The 20875-nt window shown below is 41.8% G+C and overlaps 1 protein-coding gene across 5 annotated transcripts in view; it reads left to right on the top strand.

Moving 5' to 3' along the window:
• The first annotated feature begins 19046 nt into the window (after positions 1-19046).
• ralgapa2 (Ral GTPase activating protein catalytic subunit alpha 2) overlaps positions 19047-20875 on the top strand; it is a 79576-nt gene continuing 77747 nt past the window's right edge. For 3 of the 5 annotated variants that reach the window (XM_026356301.1, XM_026356300.1, XM_026356302.1), the window contains exon 1: positions 19048-19322. In XM_026356301.1, the coding sequence (XP_026212086.1) occupies positions 19217-19322 (106 nt within the window). In that variant the 5' untranslated portion in view covers positions 19048-19216. Of the gene's footprint in view, positions 19323-20875 lie in introns of all 5 variants that reach the window. The other 2 variants (XM_026356298.1, XM_026356303.1) reach the window with 1 other exon arrangement.

The following is a 20875-nucleotide window of genomic DNA, read 5'->3' on the forward strand; positions in this document are numbered from 1 at the left end:
GTCTGTTAAATTTCAAATTGAGAAGTGACTGTGTGAAATGACAGTAATTTCAGCACAAACCACGAGTACAGTCATCCTTGGTCAAACTTGGGGATGACCGCTCCTTCAAAAGATGGCCTGACCCTTCCAAAATCAAGCTTGATTACCCATCTCTAGGACACTAAGAAGCACCCAACTTCAAAAGCAGCAGAGACAATCATGGGTGGTGTGGCACAGAGGAGGGGCTGTTCAGAAACCTCAGTCCTGTGCTGTGGCGATTCGGGCCAGACTGAACGATCTCAGGCAGGGGGCCGGGGCTATTAAAAGATAAATGTATTTCTCTGTTGCATTATTCATGATTTGAGGAGGTGGGGAGGGTGCAGGGAGCCAGAGGCTTAGCACAGCAGTGGATCCCTCCTCGGCCTAGTCAGGGCCAAAGCCCCCGCTGCACCCAGTGCACCCGCACCCTGATGTAAGAGAGGGTGAGCAGGGTGGGGGAGCATGGGTGACAGCTGTGAGGTGAGAGAGAGAGAGAGATAGAGAGCTAAAGCAACAGTATTTATTCCCACACACTCATGTGCAATGTCATAATTTCATAAGATTGCAAAAAAACATCTGTTTATATTACACATTTGTAGCATTATGATATAAAATTTACAAAAATTTACTGATAATAATGATAAAAACTTTATTAATTTGCTTCTGCAACTGAAATGTTGCACACACACACACACATACATACACACACACACAGAAACTTGCAAAGAGCATCGGTCTGTGGCGCTGAATAACCTCTCAGCTGCTGATTAAGTAAAGGGTTTGGGCAAATATTTTGGAGACATATTGGACTCCCATACCAGAGTGAATGGCAAATGAGCTTTTGTCCAAATCGTCTGTGATCTGCAAGAAAAGCAGATTAGGATGACCCCAGTGTCACTCATTTGGAGATGAGTCACTGTTGAGAAAAGCCAAACACACTGGAGAGAATGTCAAACAGAAGCAACAGCTAAGCCTTGTCTATTTGCTGCCTTTTCTAACATGCAATTATTCATCTTTTCCTCACATACAACCACACAAGCATGTTAAACTCTGCTTATTATAGACCTTTTCCCTGCTACATTTCATAATATATTACATTAACATATATTTTTTCCTGTATCATATTATAACCAAATATATTTTGAAGCAATTAAGGGGTAAAAAAAAACCACAATACACTGGTTACATTGTGTTCAACAAAAACATTTATCTTCCACGCTTCATGATGGGAGAAACTACCTGTTCATGTTTTAATCAAATGCTTTCCAAATTGTTTCATAATTACCCATAATTGAACACACACTGTGCAATTTTGCTGTTTCATGCCAGTCTCTATTTTCTGCAGTTGTTGAAATCACGCTGGTATTGTGTTTGTCTCAACAATGACAATAACTGTTAACTCTGGTATTCATTTTCAAACATACTTGCACCAATTATTTTTCTGGACAAGATTAGAAAAAAAAATACAAGTTTAAATTGGATTGTATAGCAAAGTGTGTGTTGTATTAGTGTAGTCGTCACCGATCGCAAACCAATCTCTTTTTTAGTATTTTTCAAATGAAGTGCTTGTCCCCATTGCTTATATTTACAAATTTGAGATACATTATACTGGCATAAAGTGCACACCAGTGCTTGGGAGAAAAGAGAAGCTCTATGACAGAGTGGAGGGTGGTCTGAACACATCAATACTCATGACTCCATGCTGGGATCATTTGTTTCCAGACAAGAGGGCACAAGGGTGGGAAAAAAAGAGTATAAGACAGCCAGGAGATGTGGGAAGGGTGGTGCCGTGTGGGAGTTGGTGATGAAACGTGTGTGTTTGTGTTTGTGTGTGTGCATGGACAGATAAGTGTGTTTTATCTCTTCTGTGTACTTGTTTATGTGGATCACTATTCTTGCTTTGCCACTTTACACATTCTGGCTTGAATTAGACGCAAGAGACAAAAGGCTTCATATTTGTGCTTGCATGTCAAGGATTACTTGTTCCATTGAATGTGTCCCCCTATTATCTGCTTATCACTCTCTGTGCTCTTTAATCTCTTTCTTGTCTGTGCTCAATGGCTTCCTCTCACTGTCTCCCCATCACAAATGTAGCCTTTCTCCTCTTCTATTTTTTAACACTTACAAAACTGAAAAGGCCTGGCCTGGTCTGGGCCACCTGGAAGCACCAGTGAAGCTTTCTCCCAGGCCTGGCTCCCTGCCACTAGCCAGCTGTAGCATTGTGAGTGGCCCATCTCAGTTAATTCCATGCATTGCAATTGTTGCCGGGCACTGTTTACAGCCACCTCCTACTCCGCCTGGGTAGCCTCTCCGATTGTCCCGGGGCCTCCCTTGTTTAATACTGTTTTGCAAGTTATTAAGCCCTGGAAGTCCATTAATCACAGTTCACGGGCTGTGTAAGCCCACACAAGGCAGGCAGAGGTGGGGGATGGGGAGGCACACTCGCTGTCCTCAATGGGCTTAGACGGTGGTCCATTCAGATCCCTAACGAGATCATTACCACTAACTAAATACAAACCTGACCCCACGACCCGCTGGGAAATTACGTAGGAGCTCCCTGGTGCAAGACATTAATATACACCCCCCATCACCATCTCCACCCCACCCGTTTTCCTGCAACAGTGCGTAAACGCCCACCCCAAAGTCTCCCAATGCAACCCAACCCTGCTCCCCCACCCCTCTCTTGTCCATTCACTTTCTTGCCAATGGACAGAAAACTAAACCTGTCATCAAAAGAGGCCTAATCACTGCTGTGATTGTGGTAAACCAAGCCTGACAGACATTTCACTGAGGCCTCAATGGCCACATCAGTGCCACCTCCCTAGCCAGCCCCCTCTCTTTCTCTCGCTTTCTCTCAGTCCCTCGCTCTCTCTTTTTTTACCAGGCCTCTGGCCAATGAGCAACAAACACCCGGGGGCTTTTCAGATTACTTGACACACTGTGTCCACTTTTGGGAGGGAGACCACCTGGTAAGCTCATTTTAATACAAAACCAGTTCAGTCTCCTCTCCCTTTTTTCCCCACTCCTCTAATTCCGCCTCACAAGCCAAGCTACCACCATGAATTCTGTCTAATCCAGTGACCCCCACAGAACATTCCTGGTTTTACACTCCTCGGAAGAGGCTGGATTTGGGCGGATTACATGCTTCCAGTTCTGTTTGGAGACACCTGTGACTGGAAGTGGAAGAAACAACTAACCAACGATGACAGTGAAACATAGAGGAGAGAGATATTCCCTGCTTATCAACATTTTACATTTGACTTTCACTTCACGAGTTGCCACCTTTTCCCGCTCCGTACCTGCAACGTTCCCACTGTAGAAGGCAGGTCGGAAACGATCAGCCGCTGTGTGGCCCAGGCTTGGGGTTGGGTGGGGTTAAGAGGGATGACAGAGTGGGAGTGAAGGATGTTGTAGAAAGAGAGGTTGGTTGGGGGTTTGCTCTGACTTTCACTTTAGCCCCTCAGCTTATGTTAAGATGTTGTCACCTTCACCATCTCAAGTGTTGCCACTTCAGATGCCGGAGCTTAAGGTTCGCAATGGTTTCTAGGGGAGTTGAGGGAGGGAGAGAGGGCAAGAGGGAGGAAGTCTGGGAAGATTTCCATTTTAAACAAGCACAACTTTGTCACACTGTCACCTGGCTACCATGGCACCCGCTTTTCAGTGTTTCCCCAACTTCCTTCCTTCGTCTCCTCTTTGCTCCTTTCGTGTCTCCTTCTCTTTAGCTCTTTAGCTCTTCATCTTTCTCAAGAACTCTTTAAGTTGGTGTTTCCGCCCTGAATTCCTCTGCCAGCCTGATGAATGGTATCTCCTAGCCTTTTGAGTTTTGCGGGTAAGGCGCTTAATTGTTTCACTTTTTTATTTTTATTTCAAGATATCATGGTGAATGCTGAGGCTGTGTGTGCAGTTGTAGATATGCATATTTTAAATTAGGTATAATGTCCCCCACTTTAATCCGTGATAAGATCTCAATTGTTCCATGATGTGAAATGGAGATGCAGCGACAACAAGGGCTGAATTAAATCGAAATCTTAATTTACCTGGATATTATCCTTCAGCGAAATATAATCACTGGCTGAATAACTGGGCACGCAAACAAACTCTTAATTGACTCTTAATGACTGTCATGAAACATATGCTTTGTACTAGATTCTGAGATTAGACACAGACAGTTTGGTAAGCCAAGGAAAAAAAATAGTCATATGACATATGACCACATACAAACAGACACACACACACATAAGCACACTCAAATTATCCACTCTGGAAAACACAACTATAAATACAAAATTACACCCAAAAATCTCACAGCATAGGCTGCTTGTAGAGTGTCTACCTGGCGCTGCATTGATTGTTCCTCAACACTGACCAATTGTAAGCTCATAATGATGATCTCTGGCATGACAAGTGATTTTAACCTGCCTGAAGGCCGCCCCCGCACAGAGTCACAGATCACCTGCCCCATGTAAACAAAAACATTAGGAGAGCGTTCCACATTTAAGAGCATGCTAATTACAGTCATTCCCATCTGAAGTACTTTCTGCTGCAATTTGCTCAGATCACCAAACCTCCAATCCCTCTCATGTAAACAAATAAACTCTCACGCAACAAAGAGATAAAGCAAATAATAAAATAGACACTGGCGCTATCGGAACTCGCTGGGGGCACTGTGTTTGAAGTAGGCTTCAAATAGTATCATACTACTCTACAATGTTGAGTCCTAGTGTTGTGCACATCCCCAGTGAGGAATAATTACAAGGGTTGTTGTTGATGCGCTCAGGAAAACAAATCATTTACTTTGTAATGGCAGAATAGAGATAAATGCAATCCCAATGTCGGGGAATAAAATTAATTTTGCTGAAAATTTCAAAAGCAATAGCGGTATTTATATATCATACACTTGGCTTGACAAAAACATTTTGTTCACTCTGTTTAGGGCTTAATCCAATATCTGACCCAACAGGTGTCAAACAATTCAGTCCTCTCTCCAGTTCCTTCTTGATAGCTGCTATCTATTTGCAAGTTCCTACTCAGCATCCCTCCATTCTTATTTGGTCTCAACCTCTCACCTGTGCCAACAGGCACCAGGGCTGATCCAAGGCAACAGATAGGGGAGTGAATGTCACTACAGTCCTCTCCAGCACTCCAGGTGAGAGTGTTTCTCCAGAGGTGGGGGAAATGAAGCAAAAATGATGGAGTGTTTGTTTTGTGACATTTTGTCTCTCTGCGGCCTCATCAGGGCTGAGCCTCGCAGACGTCAAGTGTTAATTTAGGGCTCCTGCCGAGCATGAGCCTGTCAGCGGTGAGGCTTGGAGGAGAGAGGTGAGCTCTTGCAGAAAATGACCCTTCTGGTCTGATTGTCTTCTGGCCCGCAGACTGGCACTGAGAGGAAAAACAAAGACATGGGGAGAGAGAGAGGTGACTGAGTGCTAATGCACCTTGCGGCAATTAGAGAGGTTTACCTGACTGTGTGAGTACAGCACACAAACACACCCACACACACGTGCACACACACACAAAGGTACACACAGTAAAGTACCCCCCCTTTAAAAAAAGGATGTACTCAACACTCAGTTAAATAGATACACACCAGCTGATGTCAGCACACACACCAACAAAATGAAAACTGACTCTTTTAGAGAGACGTCAACCCAAACACACACACACACACACACACACACAAAGACACACACTGGCTTCCCACCACCTTTTAGCCCAGTGATTAATTGGTTTGAGCTTGCGATAGTCTAACCCTTTATTCTGTGAAACTTAAACAAAAAAGACAGGTCTCTCTAAAGATTACAGCAACACATTAACCACAGAGTGAACCATGAAATTGCTTTTTCCACTCCTGCAGTGCTGTAGCTCTACAGTGGTCACTGCCAGTCACAAGGAAGGTGCACGGGCATTAGTGTTACATCACTGATAGACAACAAACTATATGAGGGGGTTTATCAGCTGACCAACATAGACCAATAAGGAAATTGCCACAGGTATGGCGGTGAGAGGAAACGGCGTCTGAGAATATAATAGGAAATGCTGTCTTATTCGTCAAAAAGTCAAGTTTTTCTCCAAGAGAGTCCAGAACATCAAATTTCTTGTGATAAAGAGGGTTTATAGGCCTGTCATAGTGGGAGAAAAGGTTAATTCTGTAATTATTTCAGTGTGAAAAATAAATAATGTACCCTTTGCCGTTTCCATCATTTCCTAATTCGCTTGGAAATTCATTTTCTTTTCTCTTTTTTTCACTCCACCTAGCCCAATTCAATCACTTGAGTTCATCTGTCTGTGTTATGCAAATCTGAGCGTCTGAGAATGAACCCATTTGAATACCTGGTTCAACTTGTGAGCGGAGAGGCTGATAGAAAAGATGAATTCTTCCATTTCAATGTGCCTCCCTTTTTCACCCAGTCGCGCAGTATCAAGGCTACCTTTTTACATGGTGCTCTCATTTATTTTAGCCCATTGCACAATGCTGCTCTGGCACTGGCAGTCAAATGTATGAATAAGGAGAGGGAGTCACTCTCCCTCTTTCTCTCTCGCTCAGGCTCTACAGAGAGGCAAGGTCTGTATCTAAGATCATGGACATTGGCTGTGAAGGCCAGAGAAGATGATTATGACAAAGTGAGAAGAGGGTTTATTTGGAGCTGAGGATTGCCCAAATGTTCATCATATCTATCTGTGGCTTCTTTCTAAAATAAAAAAAAAGAAAAGGGAAGAAAATCTGTTTTTAACTGTTATCAGTATAGTATTTGTCATGTGCATAGTTTGCTAGCTACAGGGCATCCATCCAACTGGTTGTGGTTCTTAATAACAGCCAGTCCTTGGTCTGAGCAGAGCTATGGCTGGTGTTTTGGAGGCATGCAGACATAGCACTATTATTCCAACTTATCCCGAGGACGAGGTCCATGCAGCCAGGGGCACAGCGGGAGGCTAATAGACTAGCCCAGAGGAGCCCCCCTAAAGCTTGATGCATTGTGTCAAGGCCTTGTCTACTTCACGCACATTAAGGATCACATGCCACAATTTCACAGTACAGCAGGGGGAACAGCCCCCATCCCAGTCCCTGATTGGCCATTGATGGATGGTGTTGACAGTTACAAGCCGAGTACCAAGTGGAGCAACACAAAGGTCAAGGTTGCTGCTGCCAGTGTGGTCTAGTTAACAATGGAAGGTCTCCATGGTAGGAAAATGCTGTTTATACTAAACACTAACAATGCAGTGTGTCATATGGGCACAAAGGGCTTTAGTCATTTAAAGCCATGCTTAACAGGCAGAGTTGCAAACCACAGTATTTAGCCTTTAAGCATCAGGCTGAAAACGTGTGTAATTATCATGAAAATTGCTACATAAAAGAAAAGCAGTCTGCAAGAAATGGGCATTAGCATCAGGAAACCACCTTGGTCCTCTTCCACGTAGCAGTGGCTGTTGTATTCTGTGCCACATCACTCAGAGAAGTGCAGAATAAAACAGTTGTTCCCACTGCAGTGTCCTGTAGGAGTGAATTTTTTCAATATAGCACTTCAGGTTGAAGACATTTCTCCTGTCATTTTCTTCCAGTACTTCAGTGTAATTCTTTTTTTCTCTCCCCTCCATTTCTTCCCTGGCGACTGCAGTATGTGGCAGACTGAATTGTGTGTTATTACCCAGCAGGAGACAATATCATTACCACATATTTGCTGTCAAGGGTCTGCAAAGAATGGTGCTGTCTTGGGCCTCAGTGATCTAACAACCTCACACAGGGCTCCAGAATTACCCACTCCTGGCTGGGGGAAGTCAAACACTACCAGTTAGAGAGGGGAGTGAACAAAAGAGAGGTACGCTCTCTCTCCTCTCTCCCTTCTCTCTCGCTCTCTCGTGAAGATAGAAGGGGACACACCTCCTCTGCACCAAACGGAGGATGCTGTTCTCCCGCGCCTCGATAGAAACGCACATTTGGTTCAAGTGCCGAATGATACGAGACTGCGAGGTAGATGCTGACAGGCTGTATGTATGACAGTCTGTGATTTTAGATAAAGAGACAAATTGTAATCTCTGCGGTGTACTATTAGTGTTGGATGAGTAGCTCATAATTACCAGCACTTGCATCAAGTTTTTGCTAGATGCTGCCTCCGAGTTCGGTGTTCAGTCGATAAAAACAGAGGTGCATGAGTGTATGAAGAAAGTCGAGTTTGTTTTCTGTTTTCCTCTTAACATATCACACTGTGACAGGGGTTTCAGCTTTGGAAATGGTTCATGTAGATATGTCACATGTTGTCTGAGAAAATAACTTCAGAATGGACAAACAAATCCTTTTTTGAAAACTACTATTCTGACTTTGTAACAATGTCTTTCTCATAAGACAAATAGAATTGCTATCATTTCTGCTGACAGCTTACACCAAACAGTTGCATGCATACTGAGTGACAAAGCCATCTATTTTCTTTCCGGAAAAACAGGCAATACACACTCTGGCAATTGAACCACAAATGAGGAGTGAAATTTTCAAACTTCCTCTCCCATCCACCATCATTTATACAAGCCATAGAAATATTTGATTGTTCTCGCATATCTCCTCACGCTTAAGGAGGCAGCCAATCAATATGCAGGCACGTAAACAAAGTCTGGGACTCTATATGAGCCTGTCATTTAAGAATCCAAGCGAATCAAGCTTGCGAACAATCAGCAGAGAGAGCAAAAGGAACTCCGTGAGAGCTTGTTCTTCCAGTGCTTTGAAGGTGTAAACAGAGACCCTTGTTTAAGGTAGGCTGTGGCTGTGCATCCTTGATACACCTCTGCACTGAAACAAGGCAAGAGTCCTTGACTGTTAACAACAATAGGGGCCAGCTCTCAAGGAAGACACATTCATATTCATGAATTAAGGATCTATAGAGGTGAATTCTGAACATGTAGCTCCAATAGTGTTCAAAAGGGGTTGAATATTTGAAACTTACAAACCATTTTAATAACAAAATCGTGCACAATATTCATGCCCGCAGCTGTAAAGAATATATATGAAATTGTACACTGCTACAGTGTACTATAGGTAAGATGGAATTTCTCAATAATTAAATTCTATTGAATATAGTGCCCTTAAATCAAAAAGTAGAATTGAGAAGCATGAATACCAATAAAGACAAGAATCAAGGCACATAAGGTCAAAGTTGAATGGTAAATAACTTGGAATTTTATTGAAGAAAGAGGATGGATTTTAAACTGTAGCACAGTTACATGTATTCAAATTATACCGCATAGGAATTAATTTTTTATTATATTACAGTCGAGAGTTTAATTAATTTGGTGTTTCTGCATTCACCGTTCCACCAGTGATACCCAAGATCACGCATCAGTCAGATACGGTATCCGGCACGATATCAAATTTGAACAGTTGCACCTTACGAACAGGGAGCACTCAAAGACATCAGCCGATAGGACGATATGACAACGTTTTGAAATCGTTGCCACTAAATTAACCTGATTCTAATAGGATTTGAGGTAGATAACATGGAAAATTGCGGTTTTCTTTTTAAGGCAGTATACAAAATGGAAGTGCTACAAATTGATTTCTATTAGCTTCCTAGATGCCCTCCCCACCATCAACACATATTCATAATTTGAGATGAAGCGATACGGCATTAATATTCCCTATCTTATCTTGTCACATCCTGGAATTGTTGGAGAGGATGTGATTAGCTGAACAATAGCATGAGAAATGCACTTTATGAAAGCTATCCAGGTTTTTATGACAAAGAGAGTGGAGAGGTGGAGAACGGGCCAAGAAGCAGACACAGTGGCAGTCAAATGCCCTCGTTTCTGGATCTTGATTTGTCACAGTAGGCATTTAGAAGAGCCCAGGATTTGGTGATGCATGCCCACCGGTGTTGGCCATTCACACATGATTAGCATTTTATTATTGTTTATAGGCTGTTTAGGAAGCAGGAAGACAGCCTCGAGCCAATGGTGCAAGGAAGGCTCCAAAGCACTGTGTTTTTGGACTGGTTAAATGCACCATTAAGCCTTTTAAAATGAGCTCCACCCGTCAGAGACTAAAAACAAACGTGGCTGTCTGGCTATCAATGGGCACCACTTAGAGGAAACAATGCCCTGTTGAGGCCCACCAGTTTCCTCATCAATGAACATCAAAGATGAATGAGCCCTGGCTGACAGCTTTGTTTTTGACTCTGATACCCACAAAGCCCTGCTCAATATCATCCTGGTCCTGCTCCTCTGGGCTGCCCTAACAGGTGCGACCCCTCTTCTCAATGCACCGTTTGACAAGACCACGGATGGGCAGGGGTGGTGGGTGGCTTTGGTTCACATCCGCCTTAATCCATCCTACTATAAAAACACTTTGAAAAACAAACGTTTGTTTGGCCAAAGTCAAAGCCTTGGAGCCCGGGGCTCATCCATCTGTCTGCCCAGGCTTTCGTCCTTTTATTCCTGCCCGTTTTTTGTCAGAGCCTCAACTCTTCCCTGCTCATTTGGACAAGACATTAAACAAGACCCGAGAGGATCTGATTCCCCGCCATTTCCCACAAGAGGAATACATACAGTTACAACAGCCAATTGTTTGGATTATGATAACAGTGCCTGAAGAAGAAGAAAGAGTGGCAAAGGAGGGGGTAAAAAGTCAGACAATCTCACAGCCCCAAAACATTCTGTAAGGAGAAAACAACTGCGGCTATCAAAAGACGCAGGCCGCGGATCAAACCTGATTATCATTCAAGTTACTCTTTAGATGGGGAGCATTTTAAGCCGGTTAATTTCTCAGCTTCCCTCTTTCTGCGGTGAGAACTGTGCGTTTTTCTGCCAGTGATAGGCTCCCACTATTCCACAGAGAGATTAGAGCTCCTCCACTCAGGGATATAGAAAGGCCTTCTACCTGGCAGAGAGAGAGAGGGAGAGCCAGCGTTGAGCATTTTAATCTAGAGTAACAAAGATAAGATGCAATGGCAGATCAATATGTGCTCTATGGTGGCAGCTCCCTGAGAACTTGTCTCTCTGTAGTGAAAAGCCTTTACCCTGCGTGCCCCATGGCTTCATTTCTCCAGCAACCAGCTATCTGCGGGGACTGTCTCTCGGTGACACCTCACACCGGGGCATGTTTAACCCCAGACACCACGCAAAACAGACGGTGAATATCTAAATAGGATCGCCTGTGAAATTTGCCATGATAAATCTCTCCAGGAATCACCCGGTTTGAATATTTGATATTACATCTGTCCTTGGCTACCTCAGGGGGCGAGGCAGGTATGATAAGGGATATTCAGAGGAGTGATTAGATAAAAGAAAGCTAAATTCTTTTTTGGATTGTGGGTGATGCATAGCGGTGGTATTTGCACTCTGCTATGTCTATGTGACTGAAGTAACGTGTATAGGTTGCATTCAGGATGTCATTTTTACTTAATTTGCTCTCCTTTGCATCATTGCGGCATTCCATCATTCCAGCATCATCAGACGCACTGTCAGTGTAGAGGCATCATAGAAAAGATAAAATGAAAATTCTTCTGTGCTTTTGAGATTCTTCACACTGAAATGTGAGACACCTTGAACTCCTTTAATTTTCTGCTGGATAAACTGCGTCTACAGCATACCATTATGTTTTAAGGAGACACAAAACTCTCACTCGCTCACGCACACACACACACAAACACACAAGAGTGGGTTATGACTTCTCTCTTTCATGATGTGTTTACCCCCGTCCTTCACATTACAGCACCTTGCCTCCGATGATGCTTTTGCCATGACTGTGTCCTAAACAGAAACGAATCATTAAAGGAGAAAATTCAAGGGATTGTCATGTTTGTTTGTTTTTGTTTTCATCCCGGGCAGCAGTTCAGATGCAGCAAAGACTCTGAGCCAAACTCAGTCCTGACAATTCCCTGCAAAACACTGCAAAAAAAAAAATAGGGGACGGGGGGGGGGCTGAATCTGCATTTAAGAGCACAAAACATGTACTGTAAAAGACAACTGTGGTGCTTCGGGTAGAGGGTGGATGCTGCGAATTGTTTACGTGCGTGCGCGTTCGCATGTGTGTGTGTGTGTGTGTGTGTGTGTGCTGTGTGACAGCAGACCTTGCTGAGGAGGACTAGCAATCACTCCATTCAGCATCTGCTGCCACACAGCTCATATTGTCATTCCCCAGTTTAAAGGAACCTTGAGCGGCTTCAAAGATCTTTTCAAAGCCTTAATCCTAATAGGTCGCAGTTTGTTCTGTCACATCAAAAGGGGGGTGGGGCGGGGTGGGAGAGGGGGGTAGGGGGAATAATGCATCAGGGCTGGCAGAGATTCTTAAGGGCGAAAAGATTGGCAGAGGATTTGCAGTGCGGGGAGGACTGAAATCTGAAATATCGGACACAGAATGCCTGCTGTAATAGATATGAAATAGGTCTTCTCAACAGCATGAAAGGCTGACATTTCCAGAAAGTTTGTCATGAGAAGCCCCTTTTATTCCCCTTCGTCTATCTTCGTTTGTACTGCCACCTTGTCCATAGTGGAAATTCGCAAGTGTCACTCTAACAAGTTATAGAATAGGATTGCACATTTTAGGGTTTTTTTTTTTTTTTTTCTTAACCCGTCTCTTCCTCTTTTTTTTTTTTTTTTTTTTGAATGTTTAGAATTTCCAGTGAGAGACCAATTGAGTCAGTCATTTTACAAAACCCACTCTCAAGTTAAAAAGGCCACAATCAGCACTTGTTTCCCGACCCTGTGCTCTAGCCAACTGAATGAAATGTGTCTCCTTCCTTAAAAATGTCCTGCCATTTCCACTTCATTTCCAGCGCAAGTGTATAATTATGGATTGGCAAAATAGGAGAACTTACTTGATAAACATATGTTGGCTTCAGTGTGAAACGCTTGTGTGACGTGAATTGGAAGGTTCACATCAAGTCTGCCGAAGGATGTAGTGGGAAGTGAGACGTGCTAGACCATAAGTGTCACTTATGTGTTTACTCCTCACCTCCCTGACACTTTATCAGCTGTGAATGTGTCTCTCATGCATTTCACCTGATCGACTCAGCAGACAAAGAGATCCGGCCCATGTTTCAACAGTGCACAAGTGTCCGGCTAATTAGTCGCTCATGGGAAACCAAGCATTGATTTTCTGTCAGCGATGTTGCCCCCGGAATAGAAGCAGGGCTGTTTGTCTTTTTCTAATGATGCACAGTGTGCCATTGATAACAGTGATAAAACAAGCCAGAGGCTGTAGCATAAGCAAACCTGGACACCGCATACCCATGGGAACCCATATATAATGATACCATTTAATTGTATGCAGGGGGAGGGGTGAGGAAATGGGTAGGCAGTAAGTAGTGGGAAGTAAACAAAGTTTGACTGGGATGGAAATGGACTGAGTTGTCTGCAAAAAAAAAAAAAAAAAACATATCTTTTCAGCTCTGTAAAGGCGTGAAATCCCTCTTGTGCTTGTTATTTCACACTCCTGTGGCTCTAACTTGGGCCAGTGGTGGCACGGTAAACAAACAAACACGTGAATTCACGCAAACAACAGACATGCACAAAAACACACAATGTATTGTAGAGAAGGGATTTTTTTTTTTTTTTTTTGGTAGAGAACTTACTAATGACTTCACATTTTCAGGATCCTTACTCACACCGAATATGAATCACACACCGTCTTTACAAGTTACCGCAACACAATATACTGGATCTCTAGCGTAAAAAGGAGCGCAATCTATATTTCTAGAATTTTAAAATAACCAAGGATGTCATCTACCTTTCTATACATTTTCTCTGAGGTGGAAAATGTGGCTTTACTGAACACACAGAGAACTGTAACAGGTAAATAATGGTTTCAGTATCACACTGGACAGCGTGCCAGCCACCTGCTGATCCAACCACACACAGGTAGAGCCAGCCAGGGTGACACAGGGCTGTAGACATGGGCATTCAATCTGCCAGCAAACTAATCAGTGAAAGGGATGAACTCCAAGCTTATCAGAAGGGGTCACGGATGTAGGTGGAGGAGGCAGCAGTGGGAGAGCAGGGATGTTTTGCACAGCCACAGCAGGGTGACACAGACCCTAGAATGGGAAAATTCACGAATCTCAATGTGGGAGGTTGGAAGAGCACAACCCTCAAGGAGGTGAAGGAAGCATTGCTGCCTACCACCCACACATTACCTGAACATGTCAGAGTCTGATGCTAACCCCTTCAGCTTAACTATGATATGTGAATGCTGGGATCACCTGCCTTGCAATGGATATCTGGCAGCCACAGTATTATTGGTAATGGGCATCGGTGGGTCTAAATACAGTATCATGATAAAGAGCAGTGATACCATGACGGGAAAAATTTAGAGTCTGATAAAGAAAACTCACCAGAATTGTTAGGAGAGCACGCTCAATCACTCCTTTGTCTCTCAAGCACTAGCTTGTTAAAAGCAACAATTCATTTCACCAGATAAATGTCTGTCTTTGAAATGCAAGGCGTCAACGTGTCTTTAAATATAAGAAGTTTGTCTTTAAATGCAAGAATATTCTTTTGCCTCTGTGCAGGGATGTGCCGCTCAACGGAGGCATTATTTCAGCTCCTTCACTGATCACTGCTGGAAACCATTCTGTATCAGCCTTTAAAGGTACAAGAATGTAACTCGGGAGGTAATTTCAATCTTAACAGAATCCAATTAAAAGCATGGACATTTCAATTAAATGTGCCCCTGGCTGGTCGCTACAGTGTCACACCACAAGTGAAATTGGAATCAGATTATGGGGAGGACCTGAAGAAGTATTTTTCAGTGCAATAAGGATCATGCATTCCAGATAGAGACCCCTGTCATGCATACTGCAGGGGGAAAAATGGCTTTTCTGTTCCAACATTAGTCATTTAATTCTCCTTCCTTATTAATTTCACAGCAGATTACCTGAGAAGATACAAAATGCTGTCGGCAAAGAGTTTTAATTAAGTATGGGATATGTTGCTATGAGTGCCTTATGTGAAACTGCTGCCTTATAATGCTCTTGTTTTAATTACTTCAGAGTGCCCCCTCATTAACCTGTATGGAGATGTGCTCCAAACTACGGCGTGCATTACAAACACTAGACTCGGAAATTGCTTACATCCATACACAGAGGTTCATATTTGCACTGTCAAAATAAGTCGTAAGTAATTCAACGCATGAACACGAGATTATTTCTTATTTTTAGAAAATGTCAATCGCTTTTTTTTTTCTTTTTTTTTTCAGAATTTAAAAATAAAACAAGTAGACGAGGTAGTCAGGATTTGGGGCTTTGAACTTGGTAATTGTGAGACCATCTTGGTTTCGTAGGGCACTATGACGACCCCTGGTGGGATCCACAATCTCACATCACACGCTTTTGTTTGTGCCAAATTTGTTGAACCTGCTGTTAACAAATAGCATTCATGATTTCATTGTACTACATCTAACCTATCACATAATAGCACTGAACCTAAAATAAATTTAATTTATAAAATATTTTACATATTTGATTCTTTTTTATATAATTTGTCCTCTGTATGGGCTTTGCCAAATCCATAAATAGTAGAATACAAAATATGAAAGGTGTAAAAAATTAAATAAAAAAAAAACAAATCCAGAAGGTGTCCTTAATAAATACATAATAAACACAAATTGGATGTGCTCATTTCTTTGCTCTGTAGCTCATCAAGCTGAGGATAGTCTCACTGCTAGAAAATCAGCAGCCCTGTCAACATGTCCTTTCTGATCCTTTTCATCCTGAAGTTTCTGAATGGTCAGACATATAAATTCCAAAAAAAAAAAAATCCTCAGAGAGCGGGCTCCTATTCACAAAATGGGAATGGATGACTGTGTGACTGTCCACCCCAACACCTTAATGTGGTTTAACAGGATACATTAGCTTTTAATGGCACTTAATTGTACAAAAAGGAAATCCATAACCACATAAGGAGAAAAGTCAAGTATATCCAAGCTCTTTATAAGAACAATTTAGAGCATACAAGTGCTTTTCAAACCTTGGATTGGAATCAGTCCGACAGCCTGGCCTTCAGAAAGGCTTGTCTGCATTTGCAAGGCTACAGTGCCACCATTTGGTCAAGATGAGGCCTTCATGTCGCTGCCAGGGCCTGGCAATTGTCAATTCTATGCCTGTATGAAAACGAATAAATTAAGTTGGTTTATACTCTGGAAATCCCATTTTGAAATAAATGATCTCATTCAAAAAATAATGTCACAGTCGGCACTGTAATTGTCTCGCTGTGCATTTTTGAGAAAGCAGTGCAGGGCTCTGCAGCAGACTATAAAGTTGAATTGTCTTAGCCCATACGACATGTTATTTAAAAAAAAAAAAAAAGAGAAAGAAAAAAATGAGCTGGACCTAAAATACTTCCAGGTGCACTATTAGTGAAGGAAGAAAACATCCAGTCCCATTATTATTGTTGACAGATTATTGTAGGTCCATGCCATCTTAGATAATGAGCAATAACCTGCACTTCAAGAACAGGGGAGGTTTGCCAAGAAGGAATGGTGATTACAATCAATTAGGACTGATGACAAAGCACCGACAATAACCCTGTGTGTGTGTGTGTGTGTGTGTGTGTGCGTGTGTGTGTGTGTGTGCGTGTGTGTGTAAGCTTGTGTTTTATTCACGCATCCTTCCAAACTACCCTGTTTTGTGTAATCAACATCTGTTGTGACAGGCATCCTCCTCCTTTCTCAGAATGGCCCACTTCAAATAATGAGTGTCATACCAAACTGCAGGGCAAAGGCTGATTTTACTCCTCCTCTTTGGTCTGCGCTCTCACTACCCTCTGTTCCCTCTCCGATCATTCAAGACATCCTTTGTGGAGAACCTTGAAAAAGACAGACAAACGCTCGCTCCACATTGTCACTGCTCAACATGTGGGAGTGGTAGATGAAGTAGAACAGATTCTTTATTGAGAGTGGGGTCCTTCACAGCCGCCTGGTAAACACAGACGTTCTAGTGAATGCCTTTATTTTCCTTTGAGAACACACACTCCTGTACAAGAATTTACTTACATTCACCTTGGTAACAGTTTCTCCCCGTCATACCAGTGAAATTTTTTATCTTGCTTCTATCTTATTATTAGCACACCGTGTATGGAGCATACTATTTTTTTACTCATGAAAACAAAATGCAGTCAATGGCATGTGTAGCCTGTGTTGGTATTTTGTCATTCACTCTTGTTGTTATATCAGTGGTTTAGGTGCCATCTACTGGTGACTTTGGTCATCCACCAACCCATGGTGAAGGTCTCTTGTGGTTTCTGTGACCGCAATAAATAGCCAATATATCTATTTCTTATTATTAGTAGGTTATTTCATAATACCTCATCTGAAATAGTTTTACAATCTTTGATAATATAAGATGTAATAATAATGGACAAAGGCACAGACTGTAATGTTTTTCTTTGCAAAAGTACACTAGATTATATAAATCTGCAAAAGATTTCCCAGCCGCAACTTGAACTCCATTTTAATTCTACAGTCTGAGGTCTGTCGTCAGTGAATTGGGTCTAAGATGTGTAAATAAAATCATTTTCCCAGCTTAGCCTCAAACTTAATTGCCTCCCAAAATAAGACGAATAGGTTCAGACAAGCGAAAGCGTGTGATTGCACGGAAAGTCAGTTTATTTGGGCTGATTAATGGATGCATCCAATTTCTTCAAGCTTAAGATTCATCTCATAAACACGCTTTTTTCATTTCCAAGATGGAATTTACTGTCTTCACAACCTACTAGAACAAGCCCTTTTTAAAATCCATTAATATCATCAGCACTCCCAACTCTGTTCAAGCGTAACTCTAAGTTTACTTTAACTGCAGGAGACCTCTCTGATTTAAAAAATCTCTTCTTTTTTTTTTCATTTTTATATTCATTCACTAAAACCTTCAGTTTAAAGTGTCAAGTGGCAGCTGCTTCTTTCTGCACATTGTGTCTGCAAGAAATCTCCCTGCATTTAATAGGCTTTAATTTCAGACTCTTGCAAACTTCAATTAAATTCAGTAACACAAATGCCTAGTCCGTGTAAGTGTCCCAGAGAGTTGTCACAGCACATGCAATACCTAAGGTACCTAACAACTTATTGCAACATTTCTTTTTAAAGCATCATAATGGGTTAGGATAGGTGTGCATATTTGCTAAATGCGCATTTAATGCATTATACTGTATTGGGAAATAAATTGTAGGGTCAACTGGGTCAATATTTAAAATAATTGTAAGTTCTAATCAGAGGTAGTAAGAGTGCAATAATTCAATACTCAAGTGAAAGTGCAAGTACTTCCCCAAAAAAGTACCCCACTGTGGGTAGAAATACCACTGGAAACCTTTTACTCAAGTTGAAGTGCTAAGTACACCTGTCATAAACTGTGCCTGAAGTGCCCCACTAAGAAAACAATACTGTATTTTAAACAGTATTGAATTTGACACTGTTAATAAACATACACGTTCAGTGCAAATTTGTTTGCCAACTGTCAGAAGTGGGAAAAAATGTAATAGCAGTTAGTAAAATAAGGACAAAGTGTGCTGTTCTGTGCAGATGCTGGTAAAGGTGGAGCTGATTTTGATACTGACAAGTTGTTAATAGTTTATTATTATTATTATTATTATTATTATTATTATTATTATTATTATTATACACCACCATTTATTTTGTTTATTTTTTATCTGCAAAACAATAACACACAAACAAACAAACAAACAAACAAACAAATAAAATAAATTAAAATAAAAACATTATATAAATTCCCACCACCCTCTACTGTCGTGTGTGTCTACCTTCAGACACCAGGGGGCGCTTGGGAGCTATGACAACAAGACCCCAGCATCTAAAATCTCTGTTGTTGTGATAAACAAAGTAATATAAACCTATTTTCAGACTGAAGCTTGATGCAAGACATCAACATCACATGTAATGATTCTAGACAAGACAGTGCACCTAAGCTGGTAGTTTTCCATTCCTGCAGAGGGGTGAGACTCAAACTAGGCGACACTGGACGTGCAAGGTGGAATGGTTATAAACAAGGAGGCGGATTCACAGGACCTGACCCCTCCTCTCGGTCAGGCTTCGCTTCCGTGTTTACACACCCACAAAAAAAAAACAAAAAAGAACAGGACACCAGCGGCCGTCGGATGAATGTTTACCGAGCAAGCATAGAGTGGTGGTGCGGGAAGTGACAGACACACTGGAGGCTCGGTGTCTGGTGAAACACAGGTGATTTCAGCTTCCACGGTTGCATCTCACAGCGGCATGTTCACTCGAAGGGGGCATGGAGACGTCAAGAAATCTACACAGAAAGTTCTGGACCCAAAGAAGGATGTGCTGACCCGGCTCAAACACCTTCGGTCACTGTTAGGTGAGTGAGATGTCAGCGGGCTTCGGATGCTGCGTCGCCGACGCTTAGCTAACAGCTAGCCGACGGCTAACGTCACACAAGGCGTCAGGTTAGCTGGCTGTCACTGTGGTGACTAATGCAGGCTAGCTGACAGGTAACAAACATCCACACAGTGGCAGAAAGAAACGTGTTTCAGTACGAGCTGTTTGCCACTCACCACACTTGTTCACCGTTTTATAACGTACTGATATCAGACAAGTCACAGTCCTAAGGCATGGATGATAGCTAACGTTAATGTAAGCTAGCTCGCCTTGCGGCTAACTAGCTAGCTAATGCTGACTGATGCTGCCTTGTCAGGGCTGTTGTTGAGCTGCAGGTGCCCACCACAGCCAGTGTTGTTATTTAGTATTGTATCAATAAAAAAAACGCAGTAATTCCAACTATTACAATAAATGCACCTGCGTAGCTCAGCATTAAGCTGCACAAACATAAACCAATTAGTATACTTGAGTCTGTAATGTCAACAGGGCTTCCCTCCAGCTGTTTGCCTTTTTGAGCTGATATCAAGTTACTGTATCCTACAGATGTTTGATCTGATGAAATGATGAAAAATGCAATTGTTGGATTTGCTTCTTTCATTGAACAAGGAAGGGCAATATTTATGACAGTCATAAAACTGTGTAGCAAAGGAGATGGATTTGCGCTGCCCTGACTTGAACTGCGCATGAGAGTTTTATCATTTACATAATGGAATCCATTTCCAATCCACTTTTCAGGATTTTATTCATTGATCAACCTTCCAAATGCTACTAAGAGGCTATATTGCAGATTTCTCCGGCCCTGTGAGTCTGAAAGCTACAGCAGATCTGCTTTGCAAAACAATTATGAATAAAGCAGATGACATGCAAGTTAGTTTATGTCTATTCTGATCCACAGAATAAAGACAATCTAAACTATACATATGTAAAACTAATTGTGTTAACGCTAAGATGACCTTCATAGTGTTTTACACTGCAGTATAGTCTTGCTTTTTTCTGTGCATCACACACAAAACATAGTTAATTACTACTTTGGAAGTGTGGAAAGGAAGAAAGCTGTCACAAGGGAATTAGGGGGTATGGAGGAAAGCTACAATGAATTAATTATAAGGACAACATACTGTGTATGATGTATTTTTCTTTTCTTTTTTTTTGTAAAACATCACGTATGCTTAGGTGAGTAAGTACAAGAGTTTGCTTCTCATAGATTTGTGACATCTAGTTATATAGATTATTATTATGTAGTCTAATCAACTTACCATATATTCTAATTTGCATAGTTATACCTAGTGTCAACTCTAGTGGGAAAATAGGATCTGTGAATTCCGTGTTTGTTTGATTACTTTATATTGTGAATATTTTCTAGCGTCATCTCTATATATTAATTTAAAAAAAAAGGTTACAGTTATGGTATTTTAAAATATGTATTTTGATCTTTTCTCATACTGTGGATGATTTTAATAAGACTTAACATATACTATATAATGATCTATGTACTCCAATAAAAATCATCCATTCTTACTTTATGGACATTAG

Source organism: Anabas testudineus, chromosome 12 (genome assembly GCF_900324465.2).
Source record: "Anabas testudineus chromosome 12, fAnaTes1.2, whole genome shotgun sequence".
NCBI classification, from domain to species: Eukaryota; Metazoa; Chordata; class Actinopteri; order Anabantiformes; family Anabantidae; genus Anabas; species Anabas testudineus.